Source organism: Sorex fumeus, unplaced genomic scaffold, assembly GCF_029834395.1.
Source record: "Sorex fumeus unplaced genomic scaffold, SorFum_2.1 ptg000043l, whole genome shotgun sequence".
Taxonomy (NCBI): Eukaryota; Metazoa; Chordata; class Mammalia; order Eulipotyphla; family Soricidae; genus Sorex; species Sorex fumeus.
In genome coordinates this window covers 26039378-26050991 of record NW_026606100.1, presented here as the reverse complement: position 1 = coordinate 26050991, position 11614 = coordinate 26039378, and the positions used below count along the sequence as shown (strand labels likewise).

General features: G+C 41.8%; 1 protein-coding gene across 1 annotated transcript in view; it reads right to left on the bottom strand.

Annotated features, from left to right (window-relative positions):
• The window catches only part of DNTT (DNA nucleotidylexotransferase), a 39024-nt gene extending 29089 nt beyond the window's left edge, over positions 1–9935 (bottom strand). Inside the window, exon 1 of the mRNA XM_056120725.1 lies at positions 9733–9935. Within this exon, the coding sequence (XP_055976700.1) occupies positions 9733–9935 (203 nt within the window). The remainder of the gene's footprint in view (positions 1–9732) is intronic.
• Positions 9936–11614: the final 1679 nt, after the last annotated feature.

The following is an 11614-nucleotide window of genomic DNA, read 5'->3' as shown; positions in this document are numbered from 1 at the left end:
ACAAATAAATGAATAAATAAAACTACCAAGTCTTCTTGAGTTTGAAAATGTGAAGGTCTTTGTTTTGTACAATAAACCTTTATTGGTATTCTAAAAAAAAAACAGGTCTTTCTGGGTCAGAAAGATAGGCATGGGAGGTAAAGTGCTTGCCTAACATGCAGCTGACCCAGGTTCAAATCCTCAGCACCACATATGGTCTCCCAAGCATTGCCAGGCGTCAATTCTGAGCAGAAAGCCAGAAACAGTCCCTGAGCACTGTTGGATGTGACTCCAAAGCCCCAAATTTTAAAATACATATATTTTTTGAAAGAATTTTCTTTGTAAGTTTTAAACATTTTCAAAAGAATTTTCTATCCCCTGGGGGCTGGAGCAATAGCACAGCAGGTAGGGCATTTGCCTTGCATGTGGCCGGCCCGGGTTTGATTCCCAGCATCCCATATGGTCCCCCGAGCACTGCCAGGAGTGATTCCTGAGCACAAAGCCAGGAGTAACCCCTGAGCATTGCCAGGTGTGACCCAAAAAGAAAAAAAATATTTTCTATCCCTGAGGAAGTCATTCTTGATTCTTTCCATCGGATAAAGGACTTATTTTGTAAATAATGGCCTTAAATAATTATTTACAGTAAACAGAGCTGTTTACTATTTTAAAATAAAAACCCTCCTACCAATTTCCCTTTACTACCTGAAACTAAAAAATTCAAGAAGTGTAACTCATTTTTATCTCACTCATATTAAAACCAGTAGGACAAGTTTCTATTTCCAGCCCTAATACATTTTTTTTAATTTTTATTAGTGAAACACCATGAGGTACAGTTGTAGATTTACAAATTTTTGTGCTTGGGTTTTAATTATACCAATGATCAAACACCCACCTCTCCACCAGTGCCCATTTTCCACCACCACTAATCCCAATATCCCTCCCACCCCCCATCCCCCCACCCCACCCTGCCTCTGTGTCAGGGCATTCCCTTTTGTTCTCTCTCTCCTTTTGGGTGTTGTGATTTGCAAAAGAGGCATTGAGTGGCAATCATGTTTGGTCTATAGTCTACTTTCAGCATGCTACTCCCATCCTGAGAGGATCCTCCCAACACCCTTTATTTGGTGCTCCCTTCTCTATCTGAGCTGCCTTTTACCCTAGCATGTGTGGCTGGCCTCCAAGCCATGGAGCAAACCTCCTGGTACTAATCTCAGTCACTCTTGGGTGTTAGTCTCCTGTTTTGTTACTTTATGTTCCCCAGATGAATACAATCTTTCTATGTCTATCCCTCTCTTTCTGACTCATTTTGCTTAACATGACACTTTCCATGTAGTACCACTTGCATGTAAGTTCCATGACTTCATCTTTTTCTAACAGCTGCATAGTACTCCATTGTGTAGATGTACCAAAGTTTCTTTAACCAGTCATCTGTTCTTGGGCACTCAAGTTTTTTCCAGATTCTGGCTATTGTAAAGAGTGCTGCAATGAACAAACAAGTGCAGATGTCACTTCGACTACACTTTTTGCCTCTCTGGGATATATTCCTAGGAGTGGTATTGCTGGGTCAATTTGCTTCTCTGGGATATATTCCTAGGAGGGGTATTGCTGGGTCAATTTGCTTCTCTGGGATATATTCCTAGGAGGGGTATTGCTGGGAGCTCAATTTCTAATTTTTTGAGAATTGTTCATACTGTTTTCCAGAAGGGCTGAACCAGTCGGCATTCCCACCAGCAGTGAAGGAGGGTCCCTTTCTCACCACATCCATGCCAACACTGGTTGCTTTTGTTCTTTTGGATGTGGGCCAGTCTCTGTGGTGTGAAATGATATCTCATTGTTGTTTTGATCTGCATCTCCCTGATGATTAATGATTTAGAGCATTTTCTCATGTGCCTTTTAGCCATTCGGATTTCTTCTTTGAGAAAGTTTCTGTTCATTTCGTCGCCCCATTTTTTGATGGGGTTGGATGTTTTCTTCTTGTGGAGTTCAACCAGTACTTTGTATATCCTTGATATCAACCCCTTGTCGAATGTGTATTCGGCGAATATCCTTTCCCATTCTGTAGATTGTCTTTGTATTTTGGTCACTGTTTCTTTGGAGGTGCAGAGCTTCTTAGTTTAAGATAGTCCCATTTGTCTATCTCTGTTTTCACTTGCTTGGCCAGTGGCATGACAGATGATGGAAATTTCTTACATCTTACATCCATGTTGGAATTTTATTCAGTTGGATTGAATTCTAAAAAGTTTTGGACTTTTTTTTTTGTTGTTATTCTGGGGCCACATATGGTGGCGTCAGGCCAGCCTTAATACATTTAAGACTGACAGGATCTTGCCTTAACTTATGGCCTTAGATGGAATTATGAACATTTTCAATAAATCTCACAGACTTTGACATAGCTTTTAAGTAATTTGGGTCAGAGCAAGACCATAATTTATGTTGCCTGCTCTTAAATTTATAAAAAGGTCTTAGTTATTTTGTTGATTACAAAAATGAGATTGGTAGTTGAAAAAATATTTAATTACCAACAATACTCTTATTAATCTCCACATTTATTTGGCGAGTTTCATATTCATGAGATAAATTATTCTTTGGGAAATTCCCAAAATGTACTATGTTTTAAGAGAATTATCAAAGTATCAGGGCTGGGGTATGGGTGTATCCCATGATCCTGCCCATGTGGAGTCAGGGAAATGGATAACTGGAGAAGAGGAGAGTCAGGTGGGAGACCTGTGGGGTATCAGCACCTGGGCAGGAATAATACCCACAGGATGGGAAGACCAACTCTGGGGCGTCTTCTGTCTTAGAAGCACTGAGGTGTAGGGAGAAGTCATCCAAGGTTGAGAGAAAAAGACCTAAGGAGAAAATAGTGACAATGGCCTGGAAGGGGCCTGAAAATGAGCCAATTCAACATTATGTTCTAGAGTAAGAATTTTTCTTCACCTAATGTTTTATTTTTTTAACACTAACCTTTAATGGTCTCATTCCCCTGACCCTGAAAGAACTTCCAATCATTGGGGAAGATGAGTAAGGAGAGGCTGCTACAAATCTAAAAATCTCAGGGCTGGGAGGAATAGAGACTTACTGGTGCCCGCTTGAGTAAATCAATGAACAACGGGATGACCGTGATACAGTGATACAGTGACTTTTAATATTTTAAGATGCCACAAATTTGAAAGGATGGAACATTGTCGAAGGCAAAATGGTCTGGTGTTCAAAGAGAAATGAGACTTTTCAATTCTAAATATCATAGGCCTGTAATACCTATATATTTAAATCAAATTCCATAACCATGTCATATTGTGAAATGTGCATAACCTAACTCTCTTATCTCATCAAGCTGACACAATACAGAATCAATGTAATATCCCACTGGTTTCATTAGGAAATGGAGTCATCATTTCTCTTGAAGAAGTACTGAGAAAAAACCAGAGGCTGCATTGTATCACTTAATCACTTAACTTCCCGTTAGTCGTCGATTTGCTCGAGCGGGCGCCAGTAACGTCTCCATTTGTCCCTGTCGCGTGCTAGTGTAGCCCAATGGCATCTGTTCACTCCGGGAACATGAAGGGCCTCAAACCGATCGTTCAGGATCTTGACGAAGAAGTCTGACCATCTGGTAGGTGGGCGGCCACGCGGTCTCTTGACATCCCGTGGAATCCAATCAGTAACAGCTCTAGTCCAACGGTCGTCTTTAAATCTCATTACGTGACCAGCCCATCTGATTTTCAACACCTTGGCAAATGAGACAGCATCCCTGATCCTTGATCGTCGACGGATGTCAGAACTCCGGATTCTTTCTCTCATTTGAGTGAAACGTGATATTCCTTATCAAAAAAAGGAAGTTGGTATAAACAATCATCTAGCACACTTTTTTAAATGAATTATGATAGCCTAAAACTTAATATTTTTATAAGTATTATTGGCGACGGCTGGGTAGTGGAAGTAGTGTGCCGCTTTCTGGACCCGCGCGGCAGCTCCGGCCGAGACCCACGCACGACTGAAGACCCACAGAACAAGATAAGCGGAACTCTCTGAGACCTTGGACTCCAGGCTCGGCGGACCCAGGGACAGAGCTTCTCGGCTTGCTCCCACCACCACAGGTGACAAAGGGATTCTAATCAGGAACCCCATCCTACCCTGCCCTGTCTGCTTCCATCAGCCACCCAGGGATGGAATTGCGCACAGGAGACCCACCCTACCCAGATAAATACCCCACTGGCAGACTTCCACTCTCGACACTACTTCCACTACCCAGCCGTCGCCACACTCCAGGACGCTTTCCGGACCCGCGCGGCCGCAAGCAGCCGCGCGACACATCATAAGACACTAAATACCCATCTTCTGGAATTGTCGTACCATATTTGATAGGGTTCAAATATGGTAACACCTACAAGGGTGACTAGAGGTCACCCCAAAAGCCTCTATCCCTCTCGGAAAGACTGGCAAGCTACCGAGAGTATTCCACCCGCACGGAAGAGCCTGGCAAGCTATCCGCTGTGTATTCGATATGCCAAAACCAGTAACTACAACTGGTCTCATTCACCTGACCCTGAAGGCTGCATTGTATATTCTCCAAAAATTATATGTTTTCCTAACCTGGTGACACAGGGGTCAGATTATTGTTAGATACCGGATCCATCTGGTTCATCTTAACAAGGCACCCTCCATTCAAAATATGGTGGTGGGAAGGTGCAATGGTGGTGAGATTGGTGTTTGAATATTAAATGTAATGAATTATTCTGAACAACTTTATATGTTTATTTTGTTTATGAAATATTTTATTCATAAATGTTTATTTATGGAACAAATAAACCCATGAAGGGTAGGTTCCCTTTAAAACTGCAAAAATAAATAAATAAATAAATAAATAAATAAATAAATAAATATCATAGGCACTGTGATTTACAGAATTATTCATAACCGAATTTCAGAAAATCGATGTTCCAGCATCAATCTTACAACTGGTGTCAACTTCCCTCTTCCACTGTCCCCAGGCCCTCTCCCACCCCACAGTCGACCTCCTTGATAGACACAGTTTTGTTTGGTTGTTGTAGTTGGTTCTCCTACTTTCATTGTTCTTGGCTCTGTAGTTTAGATATACATACACTACACTTCTACATCACTGATGACCCGCCCCCATTTCTTCCTCTCTGCCTTTTCTTACTTTCCCCTAGATCTCCTTCCCTTTCTTTATCTATAATCTATAATCGAGGATCAAGGGCAATCTAGGCATCCCTCCTTTGATATCTTACATTCCCTTGTCCTGTTATTCTATTTGCATATAGAATAACAGGACAAGTTAAATCATCTGGTATTTTTAACAGATGATTTAACTTGTCAGGATAAGTTAAATCATCTGGTATTTGTCCTACTTTTGACTCACTTCCCTTAACATGATCTCCAGTTACATCCATGTTGCAGCAAATTACATGATTTTATTGAGGAACCTTCTTCAGTGGACAGTGGACAGGATGGACTGTGCTAGGGGAATTCTAGGGATGTGTTCTTAAGATGCTAAACATTATGTGAGCATCAGATCAAAGAGTCATTATCAATATTCTGGTGACTACCACAGATTTCTTTGTTGAGGCTTTGGAACTAATCATTTTCGGATTAGGAGAGAGGTAGAACATATGTTTCAAATGTCACATAGTGAATGGATGGAAAGTAGAGGTAGGAGAGTTAGATAAAATTAAGTCAAATCAGTCCCAAAAAGCTGAAAGAAAATGATCAGGTAAGAAAATGTTAATTGAAAAAAAAAGAACCAGCACATACTTGGAAAATATTTTATGGCATTTAAAAATTCTAGCTGAGAGCAAGGGTACAATTCCTGCCATCTCAATCATTTGTAAAGTCCATGCCTGCAGAACTCAGTCTTCTATTTTATATGTATAGAACCTAACAAATATTATGCATAATGGTACAAACAAAACTCTTTATTTGCGATGCCATAATTTTACTTTCATTAAAGACAGTGTTTTCTAATGGTACCAGAGGAACAGTGCCTCCAATGGTATTTTTGTAAACAAATGATACAGGTTCTAGACAGACAATACTATCAACTGGCATATTTCTACTACTGGAGCAAATGAACTGAATGTGCACATTTTAAACTGCTGTGTGGTGAAATCTTGGAAAGTCACCCTTCCTACCCACATGCCTTTCCTCTTTAACACCAGTGATTCAGGTCAAGATACAGAGCCTGTTTTTGTGCAGCACATACACGTGGCTGTGCTCAGGTATGTGCTCTGCACTCAGGGACCACTCCTGGAGGGACTTGGTGGGGACCATCTGTGGTGCCAGGATTGGCCACATGCAAAGCAAGCAAGCTACCTGATGTCCTATGTCTCTGGCCCCCCAAACACAGTCATGACTTACATCTTACCTTAGCTTATGCTCATAGAAGAGAGAGGAGCTGGTGATAGGTAAAGTTGTAAAGCAGCTCAAATCCTGCAACCCAGGATGAAATAAGAAGATGACACGCGCTACATTATTATCCTCTCTAGCTCGTCTTAGGTGACTTAAAGATTATTAAGTTGTTGGGCCAGAGCGATCGTACAGCGGGTAGGGTGTTTGCCTTGCTAACCTGGGTTCAATCCTTGGTATCCCTCAAGCCCCTCCAGGAGTAATTCCTGAGTACAGAGCCAGGAGTAACCCCTGAGCATCACTAGGTGTGACCCAAAAAGAAAAAAAAATTATAAAGTTGCTTTAAAATTTAGGATGCTGATTGTGGGGCAAAATTCAGTGTCCTTTTCACAAATATACTAAGGATTTGAGAAGTCTGGTTTATATTTTAAGAACCAGCCTCATATGGCACATTAAATTATATGTTATACATAAATATTAATGAAGAAGTATTTAAATATATATCTAAAGACCTTGTGTGCATCTGCTAGGGAAGGAGATAGTTCTCCAGAAAGTTCCCACAGATACTCCTCTTCACAGCTGTGTATATGAGCCAGCACAGCAGGACTTGGATTTTCGCTCACATTTTAATCCTCCTGGGCCAAAGAATAAGTTAGAAACAATGGAGACTATTGCTTGGTCTCAGAGCAATTTTTCCTCTTAACTCTTCTTCCGTTGAATCTATATCTTAGAAGGTATAAACTTTGGTATCAAAAAGCATCCTCTCTCTTAAAAACTGGTTCTCTTTATTTTGATTTTGAAATATTCCTGCTAATTGGGGAAACACAGAAATCAAAAGTAACTATAACCCTTCTGTACCACGTCCCCACGCCCACTTAGAATGTTGGATAAGTTTCCTTTCAGTCTTTTCCTCTTTGTTTATATCCCTGGGGTTAGTTAACATTGTGAGGAAGAAGCCTCTCCTTGGAGCTTGCTTGTAAGGTCAGTGGATAAAAAATAAATAGCAAGAACAGCATTACACTGTACATATGTTTACCTGTTTGAATTTCTCAATGCACATTGCCAATCCAGCATCTCACTGGGCTCTTGCCCCAGATAGACAAGACCACTAATCAGAAAACCAAGGTCAGAGGGGACAAAGGAGAGTCTTTCCCTGGACCACCTGGCTTGGAAGACTCAGAGTCAGAAACTGAGGCCCCTAGATTTCTATCTGGGGGTTTCCTCCACTCTCATCTGCCATCCTTTCCAATTAAAGTCTATCCGTCGATGTACAGAAATTCTGTTTGACAGCTAGGACTTCTACTTCCTGTGGTTTATTTTTGTGCCATAGACCCCTTTTGTATTTAATATGCCTTCTGAGCTGCCAGCCTGGGAACTTGGCCACTATCAATGAACACAGCAGTTGGCTCACCAGGCACCAGTTTCCTCTGCTGCCTGAGCAGCTGGCCTTGGTTCCTGGCAGCGGGCATCTGGGGCACAGAGCTGCCTCTTTGGTGCTGTAGCCCAAATAAAGAAACATCTTCAGTTATCTCCCTGTCTCAGCCACCATGTACCCATTCAGAGCTGTGCCTACAACTCAGCAATCAGCCCTTGCGGGAAGTGTGGACTTTTCAGCAAAGAGCTCCTACGTAAGTGGCATCTTAATCATCTGACTCTCACCTTTCTACCTGGCCCCTGCCAAATTTTTCTACCAGAGAAGGCAGTTTCATACTTGCTAAAGCTTTTGCCATCTTTGCCCCCTTCCAACTCCCATATTATTTTATATAATTCTGTAAGATTAAGCAGACAAAATTTTAGTTTACAAAAATGGATGTGAAGCCCCCAATATCATTAGCATCCCAAATGAGATAGAAGGGTTTTTTTTTAAATGATGGAGTGTGGGAGGAAGAGGATGTAGAGAATGTGTAAAGAGAAATCATATGGGAGAGAGACCGTGGGAAATCTGATCATTTCCAAGTGGAAGTATCTTAGCAAAAAGGAAACCTGTTTCTGAGGCAGTGCCTTTTCATGTGAGTAGTGTGGCTGTTGTGAAAATGACTGTACTGATTTGCCATATGTCTTTAGCAATTCAAAATGCTTTTATTTTCAATAGGAGATACTTCTCAGTTTTATTTTTAAATAGCAAAGACTTGCAAGGGGTTGGGGTTGGAGCCATACCTAGCAGTGTTTGGCCGCCACCCCTGGTGTGATGCTGGAGTCAGTCTCAGAGATGCTGAGGAACCATGAAAGCCAGTTCTCCCATGTGCCAAGAGCTCACCAGCCAGCTGAGCTCTCTTTCTGACTCCCCAGTAAAGACGTTCTAAATTAAAAATTTACTTTCACATAGAATCCTTATTGTTTTTCTTTTAAAAAATATAGCGTTCAGTTTCCTCCTGGAATAATCAATCTCATAAATCATCATTATTCATGGCAAACCCCCTACACACACATATACCCAGAACTTCTCTTTATGTCAAGGTCCAAAACCATTTATTTCTGAATTTTGTTTAGTTGTTTCTTCCATACACTGAATGTGAATGAGTATGTGTAGAAGAGCTTAAGTAACAGAAGATCCACTTCCCGGTGTGTGACTTAACAGGCAGAGGGGTTCATGTGGTTGCTTCAACTATGGTTGATCAGGACTGAGATCTCCTCCCTGTTAGCTGTGTTTCTGTCACCCCCAGACAGAGCTATCCCTGCTTCTTTACCCAGTTTCTCTCTCCCAACAAGCCATACCTGGGATGATCTTCAGAAAAGAGTTGAGGTGCCCATGTCGAGTCAGCTGGAGGCAGCCTCAGACACATTGATCACCTCAGTTTTAGCTTCAGAGCCAGGCAAGCAAGCTACACACTCTACAGTGTCTTGCTTAAACTCAGTAGCATTCAAATTAGTCACAGACAAAATTAGGTGGTTTCAGCATTCAATTTTCCAATCAGGTTTGACTATCCTCCCTAGATACTTCATAACCATAGTAGTGAAAGGCAAAAAAAAAAAAAAAAAACTAAACTAAAAACCCTTTGTATCTTTTTATTCCAATGAGTTTCAATATAATGACATCTAGTCTCTACTTATCAAATTTGTGTTTTGAGTGGCTGGAGAAATAGTACAGTGGGTTGGGTGCTTGCATTATGAGCAGCCAACCTGGGTTTGTTCCTTGTACCCCATTTGGTCCTCTGAGCATGGCCAGGAGTTATGCTTCCTGAATGCAGAGCCAGGAGTAACCCCTGAGGAATTGCCAGGTGTGACCCAAAAATCAAAAAAAATTTTTTTTTATTATTTGATTTCAAACTCATTCTCCTCCCACGAGAACATCATCTCTTCTATATGTGGAAGGAAACACAATTCCTTCATTTCCAAACAAGTTGTTGGCAAGTGCCCCTGTTTGCTTGCACTGTGGCATGAGTGAAGTCCTACCTGAGCTCATCTTCCACCCGGAATCCTTTCCTCCGTGCCAGTTCCATGAGGAAGGCTCTGCGGGTGGCTCCCATTTTCTTCTCCAAAATGAAGAGGACCAAATCTTGAAACTTGATGTCATAAGGTAGGGAGGCCATTGAGGGCCTCATCTTTCCGGGCCGCTTCTTCCGAGGGCCTGGGTGGGCCATGCACAGCGGGTCCATGGGAAGAGGCTGCTGCTGGTTCTGGCTGTGGCCTCTGGGAGTCAAAGGGACCTGCCCCTCCTTTATATAGAGCTCTGATGTCAGGGCCAGACTTCCTGCTGAAGAGCAAATGGGGAATTTTTTTTTTTTAATCTCTGCTCCATTCTTTGCTCCAATATAGCATCAGGTAGTTAACTCTTGCTCTCCTGTGCATAATCTATCAGAGAAAGCATTATTGATTTGTAAGTTTGAGTCCCCTTTTGTCTTTAGTTTTGACAACTTTTTAACCTCCCAACTCCCCCTGCCTTCTCCTCCTCTCTTATAATACGTTACATTTCTGTAGTATGCCGGGATGTTATAAGTTGTGTGGTTGCTTTGATCTTACCTAAATGTCATTGCTATGTTTCTCATTATCTCATCACCCTTATGCTCTTCTCACTCAGAACTATTTTTCAGATGTATCTATGCAACTTTGTGTTCTAATCTGTTGCCTATATTGCTCCATAATACTTCCTAGTGAACCTTCTAGCTATGTTGGGGCATTTTATACCCAAGAAAAGTAAGACTCAGACCATTGACTCAGAATCACAGAATCAGGGGCAGAGCCAAATCTTGAACTCAGGTCTTTGGGTTCCACAGGCTTTACAGCTTAGTTTCTTCAATGGGCTAGGACTGCCTGGAGAATAATAGTCTGCCACGTAACCTCAAAATCCATCTTTGGGGTGGGGGGATGAGATCATTTTTAGATGAGAATTACTCCCTTTAAAAAGACATATTTGTGACTCAATGTGCAAAATAACATTAGTGTCTCTCATCAATATATTGCATAGTCATCATGTCCTGAGCATTTACCGTGTGACAAATCTCCATAGCCTAACTGAATCCTTACAGCACTGCAGCCTGGTGGGTGCTAGCAGCCCATTCTGCAAAAAAAAGAAACTTGCTCAGGTCACAAGGATAAGATAACACATGGGAGTGGAAGTAGGAAGTGATTAATCCAGTGTCAAATCTGAGTTCTGCTCATCTCCTCTACCATATCACTAAAGACTTGTTATTTCTAAAAGCACATGTACTTCTCATGACCACCCCAATAATGTTTGCTGTTACAACTGCCTCTGACTGTGACTGAAGAAAGATATAAAATATTTTCAGATGGAACTTGAAGGGTAATTGATTTTAGGTCTCCACAAGTAATGTCTTTTTATTAATTAGAATCCTTAAAAAAGCACAGTGAGGCGGGTCTGGAAGTACCGTGGGCAGGGTACTTACCTTGCATACAGTCGATCCAGGTTTGATCCCGGGCACCATAGGAGTGTGGAGCCAGGAGTAAGCCCTGAGCACCGCGAGGTGTGACTCCAAAATAACAACTGAAAAGATGCAAGTATTCAAGCAGAGTCTGACCAACTTTATTGAAAGGTTGCAGCTGGTATTCAGGCATTTGGGAAGGACCCTTAACACAGCTCTGCTGTTGTTCTGTGCTCAAGATCAAAACCCCAGCCGTGAAGGATGAGGTGGCCCACACAGTTAGGCTTGCAGTTACTTCAAGTATGACTGCAGTCCTGACTACCTGGTGGTCCTGCTATATGACATAGGCAAAAGATTCTGGAAAATGTCTAGGGTTGTTGAGTTCAATCCCAGGGTGATGCAGGCATGGCAAGTGGAGAAGCCAGCGTGGCATCTAAATAGTAAAGTTATGAGAA